General features: G+C 49.3%; 2 protein-coding genes across 2 annotated transcripts in view; one reads left to right on the top strand and one right to left on the bottom strand.

The window, feature by feature from the left end:
• Positions 1 to 12,864: 12,864 nt before the first annotated feature.
• Positions 12,865 to 14,355, top strand: CLDN5 (claudin 5). The gene has a single exon (XM_037141557.2). The coding sequence runs from the start codon at positions 13,101 to 13,103 to the stop codon at positions 13,758 to 13,760; it is 660 nt and encodes a 219-aa protein (XP_036997452.1). The 5' UTR covers positions 12,865 to 13,100; the 3' UTR covers positions 13,761 to 14,355.
• Positions 14,356 to 16,783: 2,428 nt separating this feature from the next.
• Positions 16,784 to 19,613, bottom strand: part of CDC45 (cell division cycle 45) — a 29,837-nt gene continuing 27,007 nt past the window's right edge. The window contains exons 18-19 of the mRNA XM_037141567.2: positions 18,260 to 18,326; positions 16,784 to 16,910 (exon numbers count right to left, since the gene is read on the bottom strand). Coding sequence (XP_036997462.2) covers positions 18,262 to 18,326 — 65 coding nt within the window. The 3' untranslated portion in view covers positions 16,784 to 16,910; positions 18,260 to 18,261. The remainder of the gene's footprint in view (positions 16,911 to 18,259; positions 18,327 to 19,613) is intronic.

Raw genomic sequence — 19,613 nt, 5'->3', positions numbered from 1 at the left:
TCTTTTTTCCTGCGAATGGGAGGCCCCTTGACTTCTGAGTCTGGGCACCCAGCCGAAAGACTACATGTCACCTGTCCTGACCACTAGATGTGGCCGTGTGATTACTGCGGAATGGCAGCTTCTGGTAAGCGAGCACTTCCTGGAAACCTGGGCTTTGATCCTGTGAGATCTCTTCCGGGCATCGGCCAGCGTCAGGGAGGGGGTGAAGGTGGGGCTCCAGTTGTTCTACTGTTGTGTCCCCTCCCTTCCCCGCACCACACCAGTGCTGTTACCGCTCCAGTCCAGAGTCTTCCCTTTCCAGGAATGCCTATTCCCACTTTTGCCCTGGTGAACTCTCACTCACTCCTCTAAACCCCCTTTAAAGGGGGCTGCTCTCCACAGTCTCCCAGCGTCCTGGGAGGGTGGCAGTTTCCTAGCTTCCCAGCCCTTCTCCACCTGGGCACTCAGTCTGAGGGGTCTGGAATGAGAGCAGAAGACACAGTCTTGAAGCGGCATCCTCGGGACTGTTTGCTGGGCCAGCGTTTGCTGTTAGGAGTCGGGCCCAGCCAAGGCCAGTCACAGGGGTATTCTGGCTCCGTCTCTCTGATGACAGTGTGAGGAGAAGGGGTGAACAAGGGCAGCTGAGGGGTGAGTTTGAACACTCCGAGCCCTGCCAATCTCCCTGGGCAAACACACGGGTTGGGAGGTATGACATCCTCCTGATTCTGGGAGGGGCTGAGGGTCAAGACAGCGTGCATCCTCAGATCCTTGGCATGGTCAGCGTGGCCCTGGATGTCCAGCTCTGACTCACCCCTTGTTTGGGCAAACCCTGGCCTGGGTGCCAAGTCCCGAGGGTTTAACAAAGGCAGGTTGAGCAGAGATAGGATCTGAGGACCAGCCGTGGGAACAGTGTGGGTGCCTGGCGTGTGTTTACAGCTGCTTCCTGTCCTGCCCTCCGTCTGGAGGGCTGGGTGCGGCCGCCGTCGGAGGAGGGGAGCTGCGCGGATCCTCCCCGACGCACCCTGCACACTAGCAGCAGGGGACGGGGTCAAAACATAAAGTTTTCGTGTTTCAGGGAAGAAGGCAAAGATGTCAATGTTAGGGATTATTACCTTTTAGGTGGCCGCTGAAATAGGCACGGAAGGTACCATTTCCAGACAGGTCAAAGGGAAAAAGAGGGAATAAGAAATAAAAATTTTAAATTAATCCAAAGGAAGACAGAAAGGAGGAGTGGGCAAGGGGAGCTTGGACACAGTCTGTTAATGATAAATTCTGATAGACCTGTAATCACAGAAAATCACAGAAAATTTGGGGATCAAATGCTCTGGATCCGGGGAAAGATCATCACATCATAGAGGGGAAAGCCGGCTTTCTGAAATGATGGGAGACCCTCCTACAAAGTTTTTTAAAACCCACAACATTGAAGGTCAAGGGAGAGAAAGATACGCCATGCAAAGGCTAACCAGGAGTGAACTTGTGGGCTCTGTTAATATCACACAAAACACAGTTGGAGGCTGCAAAACTCAAAATTGACCTTCTGGAAATACAAATATGAAACAAAACTCTGGCAATAGTAACAGGAAAAAGAGGAGGCACAAATAAAAACACTAGGAAAACAAAGTAGATTTAACCGTAGATGCACCAGCAAGTGAACAGAACTAGAAAAGGCTATTACTCAACTTGATGCCAAACAGAAAAACTGTGTTTTCCAGAATGGAGTCCAAAAGAAATGTAAAAATCTGAATTGTCTTACAGTGAAGGAAAGCAGTAATTTGAAATCTGCCCTTCCCCCATGTTCAAATAGCTTTGCTAACAAATTCTACCTTTCAAGAAACAGATTGTTCCAATCTTGTACAACTTATCTCAGAGAACAGAAAAATAGGAAACACCTCATTTTTTACAGGGCTAATATAATCTTGATATGCAAACTGAACAAGAACAGAACAGAAAATAAAATTACTAGTTAACCTCACTCATGAACATTGATGCAAACTGAATCCAATAATATATCAGAAAGGTCATTGTCGCAGCCAAGTTGGGTTTATCCACAGAATGCAAGGTTGGTGTAGCATAAAGTTACATAATTCTCCCCCCAAATTATATAATGTGAATCACCATATTAACAGAATAAAGGAAGAAAACCACAGTATTATTTCAATAGAGGCAAAAGAAAACTCTATCTAATAATTCAATTCATCCATAGTAAAAAAGAGAACCAAAATAGGAATGAAAGCTAACAGAATAAAGGCATCTACTAAGAAGCTATAGCAGACAACATAACAATGGATTATGGCTTCCAGCCTGAGACTTCCACACGGTGTACTCCACTGGACATCCCAGCCAATGCAGTAAAACAACAAACAAACAAACAAAAAGGGAAATAAAATGTACAGGATTCAGAAAGAAAAACACAAAACTCTCATTATTTGCAGACAATAAGATTATAAGGAAAACCCAAAGGCATCTACAAATAAATTGTTAGAATTTACTAAGGGTGCCGGATTCAAATTGAAGTTCATTTGCATTCTATACATTAGCAAAAATGAAAAGATTTCAGTTTTTAAAAGATGCTGTCTAAAATGGCAACAAAAATTAAAAGACTCTTGGACTAAATCTAATAAAAGCATTACCCTATCATATAATAAAAATAACAGCTCTGACATTTTTTATTGCCATTATTACTTTAGGCACTTTAACCCATTTTATTCCTGTTGTTCACTTATTAGTTACTCTTTGTTCTGTTTGTTCAATTGTTTAGGGACTGATTTCCTGTTTATAGAATAGATTTTTTTATTTAATGTATCATTACATTTCTTTTAAATTTGTTGAGGGATTTTTTTTATGATTAAGATAAGCATTGCTACTCTACTCAATCTTTATTAGCTTTCTTGAGATGTACTTTACATACCATACAAGTCACCCATTTAAAGCATACAATGAAGTGGTTTTTTAGCCTACTCACAGCTGTGCCACAATTTTGGAACATTTTTCTCACCCCCAAAAGAAACTTTGTACTTGCTAGCAGTCATTTTCCAGTCACTTCCTATTTCCCCTCCACTCCCCTCCAAGTCCTAGGCTAGCCTCTAAATTAAGTTAGCTTTATATGAACTAGCTCTTCTGCACATTTCCTATAAATGGAACCAAACAATAAGTATGTCTTGGCACCTAGCTTTTCACTTAGCATATTCTCTAGGTCCATCCATGTTGCACCCTGTATCAGTGCTTCAATCTTTTTCATGGCTGAATAATATTCCTTATGTGGATATACCACATTTTATTTGTCTGTTCATCAGTTGATGGATATTTGGTTTGTTTCCACTCTGTCTATTACGAATAATGCTGCTATGAGTATTTGTGTACAACTTTTCATGTGGATATGTGTTTTCATTTCTCTTGAGTATATACCTAGGATGGAACTGCTTGGATATATGGTAACTTTATATTGTTTAATCTTTTGAGGAATTGCCAGACTGTTATCCAAAGTGGCTTTATCCGATTACATTCCCAACCAGCAGTGTACGAGGGTTCTGATTTCCTCACATCTTCATCAATACTTGTTATTTTCTGATTCTTATAACAATCATCCTAATGGCTGTGAAATTGTATCACATTGTGGTTTTGATGTGCATTTCCCTAATGACTAATGATGTTGAGCATCTTTTCATGTGCTTATCGGCCATTTGTATATCTTGTATGCAGAACTATCTATTCAGATCTTTGACTATTTAAAAAATTGGGTTATCTGAACTAGATAGTTTTATTATTGAACTACAAGGGTTTTTTAAATATTCTAGATACAAGTGTCTTATCAGATGCATTGCATACACTTGTTCTGTTATAAGGGCTGTCTTTACACTTTCTTGATGCTCTCCTGTTAAGCATAGAAGTTATAAATCTTGACTAAATACAATTCACTTAGTTTTTTTCTTTTGGCACTCAAGTCTTTGGTGTTAGGAGTCTTTACCTAACCAAAGGGCACATTATATTTACTCCTATGTTTTCTTCTAAGAGTTAGGTATGCAATCCATCTGCAGTTAAATTTCACATATGTTGACAGAAAGAGGTCCAACTCCATTCATTCGCATGTGGACATCCAATTTTCCCAGCACCTTTTCTGTTATTCCTTTCCTTGTTGAATTTCTTAGTACCCTTGCCAAAATTCTACTGGACATTAATGTGAGAGCTTTTTTCCCTGCACTCTTAATTCTATTCTCTCAGTCTACATGTCTGTGCTAATATCAGCACCACACTGGGTTACTATAACTTTGTGGCAAGTTTTGAAATCAGTTGTGAGTTCCAGAACTTTGTTTTTCTTTTTCAAGAACATTTTGGTTATTTTGGATCCTTTCCATTCCAATACAAATTTTAAGGTCACCTTGTCAACGTCTGCAAAAAAGCCATCTGGGATTTGGACCGGGATTTGGTTGAATCTGTACATCAGTTTGGGGAGTGTTGCCATCTTAACAATAGTAAGCATTCTGATGTATGAACATAAAATATATTTCCATTTGTTTTGTCCTTACTTAATGTCTTTCAACAATGTAGTTTTCAGAATATAAGTTTTTCACTTATTTTGTTAAATTTATAATTTTTATTTTATTCTTTCAAGTATCTTATTCTTTTCAATACTATGGTAATTGTTTTCTTAATTTTATTTTCACATTGTTCATTGCTAATGAATAGAAACACAATTGTTTTTTGTACTCTGCATCCTTGATAAACTTGTTTGTTAATTCTAATAATATTTTAGTGGATTGTTTAGTATTTCCTATATACAATATTATTTCATCTATAATTAGTGATATTTTTACTTCTTCCTTTATAGTCCTGGCCTAATTAACTTGTTTAAAACCCCCAATACAATGAAATAGAAGCAGTAAGAGCAGACATCCTTGTCTTGCTCCTGATCGTAGGCAGAAGGTGTTTAGTCTTTCCTCACTGCAGATGCCTTTTATTAGATGGAAGCAGAGCCCTGCTATTCCTTGTTCACTGTGTGTTTTATCAAGAAAGGGTGCTGGATTTGTCAAGTTCTTTATCTGTGTCTATTGAGATGATCGTATTGTTATTGTTCTTGATGCTGTCAGTATGGTTTACTATATCAGTGGATACGTGGATGTTAAAACAACTTTGCATTCCTGGAAAATGTCATTTGGTCATGTTCTATCATCTTTTTTATATGCTGTTGGATTCCCTTTGCTAATATGTTGAGTCTTTTTGCATCTTTATTCATAAGATTATTAGTTGCAGTGTTCTTGTGACGGCTTTGTCTGACTTCGGAACAGGGCCGTTCTGGCCTCGTAGAGTTAGGAAGCATTTCCCTCTCTTCTATTTTCTGTATGAGTTTAAAATTAATTGATGTTAGTGCTTCTTTTAACATTTGGTAGAATTTATTAGTGAAGCCATCTGGCCCTGGACTTTTCTTTGTTGGAAGTTTTTAAAATGACTAACTCAATCTCTTAACTTACAGACCCATTCACATTTCCTGATTCTTCCTGAGTCAGGTTTGGCAGTTTGTGTTTCTAGGAATTTGTCCATTTCACCTACTTTATTGGCAAAAAAAATTGTTCATTGTATTCCCTTATCATCACTTCTATTATTAGCAAAATATCATTAGTTGATAGCTCATATTTCATTCCTGATTTCATTAATTTGTCTCCTCCCTTTTTTAAAGGTCAATTTAAATAAAGGTTTGTTAATTTTGTTGACCTTTCAAAGAGCCAATATTTGCTTTCATGGATTTTGAAGTTTTTCAGTGGCCCAGAACAACAGAACATGGTCTGTCTTGGCATTGGTCTTCTGGGCACTTGAAAGGAATGTGAATTCTGCTGTTGTTGGGCAGTGTTAATTAGATCCTGTCATTTAATGCTATTATTCAGTTTTTCTATCCTCTTGCTTATTTTTGCCTACTTCTATCCATTGTTGAGAAAGAAGTGTTGAAGCTTCAACTATAATTGCCAATTTGCCTATTTTTCCATTCAGTTTGATCACCTTTTGCTTCACATATTTCCCAGCTCTGCTGTTTGGTGTACACACATTTAGAATTGCCCTTTCCTCTTGGTGGGTTGACCCTTTTGTCATTATGTCTTTCTCTGTCCCTGGTAATTTTCTTCATGAAGTGTACTTTGTCTGGATGAAAATAGCCATTCCTGCATTTATTTAACTAATGCTTGCGTAGTGTATTTTTTCTTATCCTTTCAACCTGCACGTCATTGTATTTGAGTGAGTTTCTTTAAATAGTGCATATTTGGGTCATGTTTTTTATTTACTCTATCAATCTCTGTTGTTTAATCATTGTATTTAAATCATTTACATTTAATGTATTTATGGATATGGTAAGGCTTACATCTGCAGTTTTATTTCTATATACTGTTTGTTTGTTCTCTCTTTTCTTGTTTCACTTTTTCCCTTTTCCTGACTTCATGTGGTTTGCTCAGACATCTTTTAGAATTCCATTTCGAATTATCTATAGTACGTTTTTTTAAAAAACATTTTAAAGAAAATACTTTTTAAAGTTTATTTATTTTTAGAGAGAGGGGAAAGGAGGGAGGAAGAGAGAGAGAGAGAAACATCCATTGGAACCTGGTCCACAATCCAGGCATGTGCCCCAACTGGAAATCAAACCAGCAACCATTTGATTTGCAGGCTGATGCTCAGCCCACTGCGCCACACAAGCCACTGCTGAATTTCCGACAGTATGTTTGAGTGTACCCTTTGCATAGCTTTTTAGTGGTTGCTCTAGGATTACATTATGTAAACAAAATTCATCAAAGTCTACTGGTGTCAACATTTTACCATTTGAAATGAAATGTAGAAACCTCACCTCCCTTTATGTCTGTTACCTTTCCTCTATTTCTTTTATAGTTATCCTAGATATTTCCTCTACAGACTGTACATGGATAACAACTTTAGGCAGTATAACAATTTTTGCTGCAATCATCAAAATAATTTAGAAAACTCAAGACGAGAAGAAAAGTCTATTGTACTTGCCAAGATTTGGCTTATCATGTTCTTCCTTCCTTCCTGCTGGTCCCAGCTTCCTCCTTCTACCATTTCCTCTCTGTTTAAAGAACATCTTTCAGAGCACATCTGCCAATGACAAATTCACTTAGTTTTCCTTTGTCTGAGGACACATTTATTTTCCCTTCATTCCTGAAGAATATATGCACTAGATAATGAACTCTGGGTTGATATTTTTTTCCTTCTAGCCCTTAAAAACAAAACCTGCTACTTTTGCTGTTCTCCGTGTTCTGATGAGAAATCCTCAGTTGTTTGATCTGTGAAGTGTTCTTTTTTTATCTGGGTCCTTTCAATATTTATCTTTAGCTTTCTTTTAGTTTTTAAAATTATGATGTATCTTGGTGTGGATTTCTTTGGGTTTATCCTCTTTGGGGCTTGGGCAGCATCTTGAATCTGTAGGGTCTTTTCATTTACTTTTGCTAAATGTAGGACATTTCTAGCTTTTATTTCTCTGTGTATTTATCCTTATCCCCACCCTCTCTGTCCTCTCCTTTTGGAATTCCAGTGACAGGGACGTTAGATCTGTTAGGGTCCCACGTTTCCTGAGGTTCTGGGGTTGCCATCATTGTTGTTGTTTTCAGTCCACATTCTCTCTCATGTTGAGATGTAATAACCCTATTGTTCTATCTTCAAATTTCCTGATTATTTCCTCTGCTCTCCCCCCACTTCAAGGTTGAGCGAAACTCTAAACTGCTGTTAGTCCCAACCACTCTGGCCAGAATCAGAAGCTTTCCTTGGCATGAGGGAATCTATAAGAAAATATACCTTAATTTGTATCTTCTGGATATAGAAGGGCTTTTTTTTTAAAGATTTTATTTATTTATCTTTAGAGAGGAAAGGAAGGAGAGAGGGAGAGAAATATCAATGTATGGTTGCCTTTCGTGCATCCCTTGCTAGGAACTGGCCTGCAACCCAGGCATGTGCCCTGACTGGGAATCGAACCGCGATCGTCTGGTTTGCAGGCCTGCGCTCAACCCACTGAGCCACACCAGCCAGGGTGGATATAGAAGGACTTTTTGATGGATAAAAATAAAGATAGAAATCATCACACAGGAAAACCTTAATAGATTTAAATACTCAAAAAATAAACATCTATAACATTCTGAAAAAAATCATTAATCCCGTAGGTTAGGTAGCGAATGGTAAAAGAATGTGCCACGTATATGATAGCAAGTAATGTCCCTAACATAAAAAGTGAGAAAAACATCAACGTTCTATGTGGGTACATAGACAGCTCATTAAAGAGGAAATTTAAATGAGTGATATAAATTGGAAAAGAACATTTAACACCTAAAACTAATAGAAAAGAATACTGAGTGGCAACTGTAAATTTTTTTTCAAATTTAAACTCATTACTGTCCAAATAAATGCAAAATGAAGTTGACATTTTCTACCCATTCACTTAGTAAACTTTTAAAACTGAAAACCCATCACTGGTGACGAGAATGAAAACTCAGACTCAGCTCAGGGGTCTGGCGATACAGCCTCCTCCTGGGTGTGAGCCAGACGTTTTACTTCAAGGCACTTTTCCTGAGGAAATCATTCAGAATACCAAAGCTTATGAAAAGTGATACTCATAGCAGCATTAGTTATAATAAAAAGTGTCATTGACAAAACTGTCTTGAGGGAGGGTTGCATAACCAAAATAACCATCGTCAAGGTCAACCCAGTGTCCACCTCGAGCCAAAACGTACAGTTCACCAAGCCCCTGAACAATCCTTTTACGTCAAGTCCATTATCACGCCCATTTTACAGAACCTCAGGACAGACTGCCCTCGCCGTGCCCCGCCCCATCCGGGAGTGGTGGAGACAGACATTTCCACCCTGGCTCCGTCCAGCTCCCAAGGCCATCTTGTAGGCAGTTAGAAACAACGACAATCAAGAGGATGTATTTAACAAAGTCGGGACATGTTTACAATATGATGCTAAATGAAAAAGGAGGACCCAGAATCACTATGCTTTTAAGAGGAAAGAGTGCAAATTGTTGCAAAATGCAGAGAAGGAGGGACTCTGAGAAGGAAAAAGTTGGGAGAGAGAGGCCATGGCAGCAGTGCAGGCAGGGGTGCGGGGTGAGGAGTGAGGGTACTGCGGCCATTCCAGAGAATGGGGCCTTGGCCCCATTCCAGAGGCCTTGGCTGGCCTCCCCCAGGCTCCTGGGGTGGGAGCTAGGCCACACAGAGACCACCATCTGGCGCAGTTGTGCAGGCACACGGGTGTCTCAACCAGAGCTCCCTGCCCCGCTGGGGAAGGTAAGGCCACAGTGCCCTCCAATGCTGACAAAACAGCCAGCGGCACCCGCTTTCAGGGACAGAACTGAAATCAGATGAGTTCTGAAGGTCAAGGGAGCCAGGAAGAATATCTCAGGAACCTGAAGGGCACTTGGGAATGGCAGCAGAGGACCCAGGATCAGCGGTGGCCTCCCCTCCTACCTTGCAGCCTCCACCATGCAGGACTTGGTAACCAGTGGTGAAACTAAGACAAAGAGAGGCTAACTCACTAGTCTGAACTGTGAATTCACAGGTTGTTTGTCAAAGGTGCTCTGCGCATGAGTGCAGGTGGCGCCCCTCCCAGGCAGAGTGCCTCAGGTTCCCAGGGCAGGGCAAGGCAACACCCAGAACCAGAGCTACCTCTTGCAGCACTGTCTTATTCCAAGAAACATCTGCTGCATTGGAGGAAAACATCCTTAAGTGTGTCAAAGCCGAAAGATAGAAGGAATATTGTTTTTCCCTTCCCCTGAAATGAAATCCCTTAACTAGGAGCTTCTCAAACCCCAATCCCAAAGAATTGGACCCTAAATTTAGATTGTCCTTGGAAGGTCACCGGATAACCCTGGTTCAGGGTCAGCCAGCAGCTGCTCAAGATAACTTTGCTTTTCTGCTGACTCAGGCCTTTCCCTGACACAATTAATGAGATCCTGCTGCACTTCCCCTGGGGAAGAGAACAATGGCTGTAGATGAGCAGGTGGCCTTGGCTGGTACGAGCCCATTGCCACAGATCGGGGACTGACATCCCTACCCAGCCCCTGGGCCCCCACTGAACTTGGTTCGCAGGCCTTGGTCCACTGTGCAGCCCCAGCCAAGCCAAGCCCACTTCTATCTGTCCCTTGAGGCCCTGCCCCTGCCTACCTCTGGGTCTTGGCTGAACTGTCAGCTCCTCGGGGAAGCCTTCACTCTTGCACCACACGGCTCTCTCTTTCCCAAGGCCACAGCCCACCTGCGAGGGCCTTACCCAGTTACCACTAGAGGGTGGGAGCTGCCTGTGTTGTGCGCCACTAGAGAATGTGCTTGGTGCACAAATAAGTAGTCAGGAGATCCTCTTGAGTGGAAGAAAGGGTGGGCTGTCTTCATGCCTCCTCTCCCCACACCCCCTTCTCCAACCCCACCCCCAGGTCTGGGCTGGGCTGGGCCTCTCTGTGGAGGCTCTTGCTCCACAGTGGGCCGGGGCTACAACCAGTTCAGTGGTATTGAGGTAGAAATCAGATTGTGATAGGTAGAACCTGACACCCCCAAGATACTGTGAGGCTGTCCCCAAAGAGTCGTAGGATTGCTGGGGGTACCATGGGATGCCAGGCAGGAGGTGGGCCCCACGATGGGCCCCAAAGTGGTAGAGAGAGGGAGGAGGGAAGGCGAAGGGGGAGAGCCTCATGCATCTGCACCCCAAGTTGGCCAGAGGGGCAGCAAGCAGCCCCCTACCCGGTACAGGTGCATGAATATGGCCACTGTGTTGAGATTCATTCCTAGATACTAGTGAGGAAAACTAACAAGCAGATGGACAGTTGCAGCTTGGGCCTCTGGAGCAAGGTTAGGAGATGGGGCAGAGAGGCGTCTAAGAGCAAGTGACCTCGGCAACACAATGTAGACGGATGAGCAGGCCCCAAGCCAAGGGATGTGCACTGCAGGCAGAAGAGGCTGTGGGTGAGAGACAGACCAGCCTGGGGCCTGGAGGGAGGGGAGCCTGGGTGGAGCAGAGAGTGTGTGCTGCTGGACTGATCAGGCCCAGCGTAGCCAGGCAGATGTCGCCCTGGGCCACTCCCAGGAGTCAGCACTCTGTCCATGGGCAGTGAAAGCCATGGAGGGTTTGAAACAGAGTGTGAGCCAGGGGAGGAGCCTGCTGGGGTGGCCCAGCTGCCCTGAGGAGAACAGACCCAGAGGGGTCTGGGGCCCAGACGACCTGAGGCAGGGCAGCTATCCTGGGAAGAAAGCAGTGTAGAGTGTGGGGGGGGGGGGGACCCTGGGCAAGGTCCCTAAATTTGGGCTGGTGGGGAGCAGGATTGTGAGGGTGGGGTGAGTGGTGAGTGGTACAGGTGCAGTGGATGGAATAGGGGATGTCCAGGACGGTCTGCAGGGTGGAGGGGGAGAGTCCAAAGGTTTGTAGCAGGAGCATAGCAGCCTGGTAGTTAGCAGCTAGAAGGAAGCAGTGGTTCTTGGTGCTGGGAGGTGAGGTGGGGATAAGGAAGGGGATAAAACACATCCCCCACATCCCACTCCTGCCCACAGGGCCCAGCAAAGTTGCCTAACCGCCCCATGCTGGAGGAACAGGGTATTGGCCTTATCTCAGAGCCACCTGAGGAAGGAGAAGGGACAGCTTTGTCAAAGTTCCCAGGCTGTGGCTGGCCTCAACACACTAGGTCTTCTCTGTGGAGAGTCCTCTAGCAGAGCCAGGCGTACCAGGGGCCCCAGTCCAGGACCAAGTAGACTGTGCTGGAAACAAAGGGGCTCACAGGGAGTGGGAGGGGGCTGCCAGAATGGAGCTGGTGACCCCATGGGTTGTGGCCTACGGGGCCTGGTGCCCCACCTGAGCCTAGGGGGGCCCCAGTATTCAACCCGTTGGGCCTTTCGAGAAACTGCTGGGCCATTGTGCAGAAGAATGCCCGGAAATCCCGCACCTCCCTCCTCCAGCGAGGATGGGGGCTCTTCCTCCTGGCCAGGAAACTCCAAATTGACTTCTGGAGGGCGGTCTGGGGGCTGGGGTGCCAGGGTTAGCACTGGTGGGAGGGTAGAGCACACACCCTCTGTCCCTTTGTGTCTCCCCTGTCTGAATGCCAGAGGGGGCCACCGGCTGCTCCTGAGAGGACAGCCTGTATACTGGGTCATTGGGGAACACTGGGGACTTCCTAAAGTGGTCTCGCCTAAGCTAGGCCTCCCAGGATGGGGGGATGGGAAGCATCTCAGGAAGAGGAGCGGTCAGTGCGAAGGTTGGGAGGTCTGGAAAGTCTCTGCTGCAGGGGCAGAGTCAGGGTCTTCTGAGAGAGACCGTGTCTGTGCCGCCTGCTTTGTGTTGGGGCCTGAGAGCCGGTGGGCAGTGGTGCTGGGCAGGACCTTGGACGAGGCAGGAGGCCAGCATGACTCGCACAATCCTGCCGGGTCTCTCAGTTTGCGGGAGAGACAGCGCCACGTCTTAGAGGGGCACTGAGCAGTTAGGATGAGGTAAAAGAGTCTGAGTCGGGCTTCGACTCTAGGGCAAGCTTCCTGAAGGAACGAGACGAGCTGTGCTTGGCCGCGAGAGTCCCCCACGCAGTCCTCTGCATGGTGGTGATGGTAGGGACTCCTGCAGAACTTGGTCAAGGAAGAGGCCCGAGGGTAGAGGCCATCACGCTCGTTCCGGGAAGTGGAGGGGAAAACTGGGGATCACGTTGCTCCTGAAATGGTGAGGCAGGGACGGGCACGAAGGTGGCCCAAGCGGCGCGAGCGCAGCGCCCCCTTCCCGACTCCGAACGCGCTCGGCCTGGACTAGAAAACCGTGGGTGAGGGATCGGGGGCGGTGGCCGTGAGGGGCGTGGTTCCGGCATCCTCCGCTATCACCACGAGCAGTTATTTTCTTACCTGCCGGATGCTACGGTGTTGGCGCCATGATTGGCTGCGGGCTGATGGCTCGTGCGCCGATTGGCTGCTTGGACTCCGCGGCCGAGCCCGAGTCCGCCCCCCGAACCTTCAAATAAGTAGGACCGCGGGAGGTCCGAGCAGACGCGAAACTGTGCTGTAGGCGAGTGGGGCGATCTGACGGAGTGCAGTGAGCGGTTCGCGCCGGCTCAAAGGTAGCAGGATCCACTGCCGAGCCCCCTGCGGAGGTTCCGGGGCCGTCGGGTGCGCGTCTCACCTCCAGACATGGGGTCAGCGGCGCTGGAGATCCTCGGCCTGGTGCTGTGCCTGATAGGCTGGGTGGGCCTGATTCTCGCCTGCGGACTGCCAATGTGGCAGGTGACTGCTTTCCTGGATCACAACATCGTGACGGCGCAGACCACCTGGAAGGGGCTGTGGATGTCGTGCGTGGTGCAGAGCACAGGGCACATGCAATGCAAGGTCTACGACTCGGTGTTGGCGCTGAGCACCGAGGTGCAGGCGGCGCGGGCGCTCACAGTGAGTGCCGTACTGCTGGCGCTCGTCGCGCTCTTCCTGACCCTGGCGGGCGCTCAGTGCACCACCTGCGTGGCCCCGGGTCCCAGCAAGGCACGTGTGGCTCTTACAGGTGGCGCGCTGTACGCGCTCTGCGGGCTGCTGGCGCTTGTGCCGCTCTGCTGGTTCGCCAACATCGTGGTCCGCGAATTCTACGACCCGAACGTTCCAGTGTCGAACAAGTACGAACTGGGTGCTGCGCTGTACATTGGCTGGGCAGCCTCAGCGCTGCTCATGTGCGGCGGCGGCCTCGTGTGCTGTGGCGCCTGGGTCTGCGCCGGCCGTCCGGACCTCAGCTTCCCTGTCAAGTACTCGGCGCCGCCGCGGCGGCCCACGACCAGCGGCGACTACGACAAGAAAAACTATGTCTGAGGGCGCTGGGACGGAGGAGCCTCTCCTGCCAGCCGCGCTCACAAGCCGGAGGACTGGCCAGGGAGCCCTGCATGGACGGAGGCCTCCGCTGGGCTACGCCGCGCACTGGCTACGCGGAACGCATCCCACCAACGGAACCCTTCTCGGGCCCGCAGCCCGTCCGCTCCGACTGTCACTCGCTGGGCATTAGGTGGTGCTCTGCCCTGAAAAGGCAACGCGCACTTGCTCGGTTTCTTTTCTGTGGGGAGTGCTGGCTCCGATGAGGGTAGGGTGCGGGTTCCTTGGCTGTATGAGCACTGGACTAAAGATGCCACTTTTCTCCCTGTCCCTCGTGGTCTTGGACGCCACTGTACTTTTCCAGCGGCTCCTGCTGATTCCAGAGGGACAGACTGAGGTGCCTGAAGGTTGTGTACAGCTGGCCTTTACCCCATCAGCAGGGCCTGCGCCCAGGGGTCCAAGAGACTTGGTTTGGAGCTACCTCCCTCAACCCTGCAGCTCTCTGGGCCCACAACATCTGAGCGTGAGGCCGGGGCCCTGCTCTCCTTCAGTTTGGGGGAGGGTAAGAATTTGTTTAGTAAATGGTTTGAATACTTTCCCACCTGTGTTCCGTTGTTTGTCCATCCAGTCACCACCTGTGTCCAGCAGCTCCCCCACCCCACCCCCAGACTCATCCCTGAAAGGCCCTTGCGAGGACCTCCCACAGCTGTCTCTGGAGTCCATAAACCCCCCCCCCCACAGCCTTTTGTTGGGTCCTCCCTGCCACCTGATCACACTGGGTCAAAAACAGCCACAGCTGTTTCCTACCCAGGAAGGTGCTGTAGTCAGATCCGGAGTCATGGAACCTGGGAGAGGATGGAGACCCCAGCAGAGGGTGTGCGTTGGACCCCCTCCTCCCCAAGCAGTGTGTGGTGGGCTTGGGATGTAGGAAGTGCTGAGGGCGCCTTGCTTAGAAGAGGCTGGGCTCCATGGAGTGGGGGTAGGGGGAGCTTCCACCTGCCCTCTCAGGGCTTGCCTAACTCTGGGTCACATCAAATGGCCAGACATCTGCACAATGCAAACGGAGCTCTTTCTCCCTGTGTGCAATGAGAACGGACAAATCCAGAATGTGTGCTGGGCTCCGGCAGAGCTAGCTGCAGGTTGGCAAGTATGTTGCCATGGGGAAGAGGCCCCATGGCCAATTATTGCCTGGAGAGTGCCCAGGCCCAGGCCCAGCCCCTCTGCCTGGACTCTTCTGCCAGTCTTCTGTGCAGCTATGCCTAACCTGAGGGCCATCCCAGACTCGTGCCAGCCATCAGCATCTGCTAAGAGCACCCCGTGTGACCGCCCTCTGGTGGGAGGGACCCCTGGGAGCCACACTGGCCCCAGTCAGGTACCTGGGGGTAGGGTTCCCAGATCAGAACCAGACCTGTTACAGCAACTGAGAGCTCATTGCCTCCAGCCCTGTTCTAGGCACTTGAAATCAATGTATTTTTACCTTCTGCCAAAATCTAGGGCAGAGAAGCAGTGGATGGGAGCAAGGGAGGCATTCTAAGCCTGGTCAACAGGGAAGCTTGGCCATCTGTCCCCAACACCGGCTTCAGGGGCTCTGTCCAGAAATGCCAGGCTTGGTCAGGCTTCTTGGGTGGGTGGTGGGGGAGAGAACTCGAGGACATGGGCTTGGAGAGACTGCGGCAGAGCCAGTGAGTGGGACTTCCAGGAAGGATGAAACATCTGGTGGTCTGAGCTCCCCCAGCAGAGGACCTCAGCAGCGCCCCATGGCAGTCCCACCTGGCCTGTGCAGTGGGTCTCAAGGATCGCTCCCGAGTGCAGGAGTCTGCCACCCTGGTCCTTGCAAGGCCGCGCCTGCCTGCTGGGGCCCGCTAATACTGGCTATGGGGTATCTGACTAGGAGCAGTCTGTATCCCACACAAACCCATAGCCCTCCGACTTTTTCAGCTACCATTCATCAGCTGGCATTCTGAAAGGTGCCATAGGTGCCAGGCTGCTGCTTCTGAACAGCCTCCACCACTCATGGGTGAGGGCAGGTGCACAGCCTTGGATTTTGCATACAGCCAAGGTAGGCAGCTTGAGGGTAAGCCCTGACCGCTCATGCCAAGAACAGCAGGAGCAAACTCTGCTGCCAGAGGTCAGGGCTGGCCGCCACTGCTGCCAACCTCACTGTACCAACCACCCCTTCCCAAGGGCTGCCTTGAGACCTGGGCACATCTACCCACACCCTCAATTCCAGGCTCCCCACAAACCTCTCCCCACAACTGAGAGCCCACCCAAACCACTCTTCCTCCACCTGCCCTCAACTTCAGGAACTGCACCCAGGTGGCCATGTCTTTCCAGCCTGTCACCGGTGACTTGTATGAACAGCTCTCTCCTCCCCTGAAACAGGTGAGGTACCAGACAGACCTCCCAAAGGGCAGGAATGAATGCGAGCAGGGAGCATCCTCGCCTCCAGATCAGGCTCCAGAGACATCTGGGATAGTGGGACCGGCTGATCCCATGGCTCCCCTGAGAATTATTCCTGTTCTGAAAACTTATGAGGTTGCCGCAGTCCTGTCCAGCTTGGACATTCTGTGACCAAGACACAAGTGAAGCTGACCTTGGGGTCACTGTGTCTGCATCAGGGCAGGGAGCACTCAGCCAGCCCTTCCTGGCCTGGGGCCCCGCTGTGTGCCTGTGGGGCCAGTGGTGTATGGACAGATAGGTACTGGAGGGTAAGATGACATGATCAAGTTGAACTTGAGATGCTGTCAAGGATAGGAGGACAGGAGGAAGTGGCGAGAGGGTAGACAGAGCCAGGTTCTGGCTGGCACCGCTGGGAAGTGGTCAGCGCAGGTGCTGGGTGCTCCACGTGCTCAGGGGCCTGGCCTCTGCCCATTGCCGTCCTGACACGCCCCACTCATGCTGATTTCCTGCTGGGCCCAAGGGCGTTCAGGGCACAGGAACAAGGCTCCTATGAACCCACAGAAGGCTCAGGGCACAAATAAGTGCTGGCCCTGTGACCAGAGCAAAGGATGGGGCACTGAACCTAAAATAAGCATTTTATTCCATTAAAAACCACTGTCCCTACATTTAAAACTATGCCCATAACTTATAATCTAAATAAAAGCCTATTAATATAAATACGGAGAAGGTGGTCATTTCTGAAGAAATCCAACTCTAGAAAAGAAAAAAAGAAAGACATTTCAAACATTTCTGACTGTGAACACATTGCCCCAACCTGCCCCCCGCCATGTGCCAGGCTGCTGCTTCTGAACAGCCTCCACCACTCATGGACGAGGGCCACCCCAGAACTACCAAGGCGCCTGACCCTGCTGTCCTCACTGCACCTCCTGGCCAGGTCTAGGCTGTCATTTCCTTGACAACCCCTGAAGGCCTCCTGGACTCCCAGCACCTTTTTACTTTGCAGAGCCTTCCCAGTGGCTTTTCCAGCTTCAGCCCCACGCTGACTCTCCCCTTGCTGGGAGCACCTCCCTGCCACCCCCCAGCACACTGCTCCTCGCCCTTCCTGGATGGCCCACCCTGTGCTGTGTCTTGGTGGCAGGACACACAGCAGCACTGGCATCATCACTGAGCAGACTGCAGGGGAAGGGCTGCCTCAAACACCAGCCTCACTGCCCGAGAGCCCCACTTGTAACCTTTGATTGGGTCATAAACTTATACCTCTGCCCCACCCTAAGGCCCTGTGCTAGGGCTCAGCACTTGTCTAAGGGGTATCAGCCCCATTTTAGATGAAGAAATGGGTAAGGTACCCAACAAATCTTGCTAAAGACCCTAAAGGTCTGACCCCAAGGCCCCTCCTCAACTCAAAACCTGTGTACCCCAGCCCAACCTGACAGGGACTGTGGGGTTACTCAGGCCCCCTATGCCATTCTCGGCAGTGCCCACTGGGCCCCAACACGGGGTGGGCACCCGCTTTCACAGCTTCCAGCTCACCATGGATGGGGAAGCAGAAGCCTGGGCTGGCATGAGGGGAGCCCGACATCAGAGCCTTGACAGGCCAGACAGCCACAGCAGTGGCCCCAACGCGGGCTCAGGAAAAGGCAGGGCCGGGTGTGGGCATGCACTGAACAGCCCCTGTGGCCTGTTCGGCTGTGGCCCGTTGGCTCAGGAGCCCCCCAGGAAGGAGGCCTGTCCGTTACAGCGCATGCCGGTGCAGGCCTGCGGAGAGCGGACATTTTCTAACTCTCAGCCGAGTGGCTGACAACAGCGTGGCTTTCCCAAAAGTCAAGCACATGAGGGCCTGAAGCCAGGCTGGAGGGGCAACGAGGCTCCAGGTGGCCCCCTAGGGGCGCCCTCATTGCCAGCAGTGCCAAAGGCCTGCGTGTCCCTGGCTGTTGCTTAGCCCACAATGTGTTTGGGAAAAAGAGAGCAAATGCCAACTGTTTCTGAAGAAGTCTCAGGAATTTAAAGCAATTAGCTCCCCAAAATGCCCTATTGCGGCACTGCCACCAGTACAGAGACAGACATTCTGGGGAAAAATGTGTTGCCCCTGTCCTCACACTCACCCTCAGGACAGAAGGGAAACAAGCGCATCTAAAAACTTGCTCCGATCCTCCGCTTTCAGTTCAATTACTGCAGTAATGAAAGAAAAACATCTAGTGAGACGGGAGGAGTCGGGACGGGAGTGAGGGAGAAGTGAGAAAAACAAGTCAGAGCACATTAACTTCCTCTTCCCACCATCCAGGACTGGAACCCTCCAGCACATTCCAAAATGGACTTGGCTCCTTGGTGGCCTGGAATATTCTGGACTAAGAGGTTATACTTCTCCATCCCTCTGTACTTAATCTCTAGAAACTTCCAGCTGTCCTGTTGGTGAGGCTGGGGTTGTGGTCTGTAGCGAGGACCCCCAGGCAGCCAGGGAACTAGCACTGCCAGGCAAAGGAAGGAACACAGGGGATGTGATGGCGTAGAGCACCACAGCCCTGGGCTGAGACGGGCCAGCCCACCCTGCCGACAGAGGGCTGCCCCACACTGGGCTGCAGGAGGCCCTGAGGTCTGTCAGGCAGGAGGCGGGCATTCCATCTGCTCTGGTCAGTCCCTCAGCTTCAGCGTCCTCTTCTGTGAAAGGCAGACGTGATGCAAATCGCCTCCATCTCCGGGGGACCATCAGGCTCAGACAAACACATGGCACACACCCCACACCCCCCCCTCTAGACGGCAAAGCGAGCTGGCCTAGCCCTGACAGCTGTCTGTGCCGTGGGCCACAGCTCTAGAAGGGCCAGGCCCCGCTCGCCCGGGCAGTACTAGTCATGGCTCCCTTAGCCTGCCACCCGCCATCTCCAGCCACAAGGGAAGCCAAGCAGCTGCTGCCCACAGACCCTCCCCAAGTGGGCCCAGGACATCCTGCAGGTCAGCTAGCACCAACCTCTCCCACCTCCTGGACAGGAAAGTGAAAACACCCAACACAGCTGCAGCCCGAGTGGGCCCGGTGTGAAAAGCCGGCTCTCGACACTGAGGCAACCGGGACAAAGGCTGGGTCCTGATTGCCGTGATCGTCAGGTGAAGCCTTCTGTCCTCATTCCTTCTAAGGGAATTTCTCATTCTCTTCTAGCACACCCGTGACGTGAGTGTTGGTGCACTTGATACTGTCCCAGAGGCCCCTTAAACTATCTTTTTTTATTTTCTTCTTTTTGCTGTTCTGATTGGGTGTCTTTTGCTACCTCAACTGCCAAATCATTGCTTCAGTCCTGTTTCATTTATTCTGCTGTTGACCCCTTCTAGTGAGTTTATTCCTGACTGGTCCTTTTTTGTGTTCTACCTCCATTTTTATGTTTCCTCTTTGCTGACATTCTCACTGAGTTGTCTATTCTTCCCCTAAGTTCACTATGCATCCCTGCTTACAACCAGCATTTTGAACTC

The sequence above is a fragment of the Artibeus jamaicensis genome, unplaced genomic scaffold, assembly GCF_021234435.1.
Source record: "Artibeus jamaicensis isolate MK-2021 breed Jamaican fruit bat unplaced genomic scaffold, CSHL_Jam_final contig_1128, whole genome shotgun sequence".
Lineage (NCBI taxonomy): Eukaryota > Metazoa > Chordata > Mammalia > Chiroptera > Phyllostomidae > Artibeus > Artibeus jamaicensis.
Note: the sequence above shows the minus strand (reverse complement) of the source record. Positions and strands in the feature narration are given on the sequence as shown.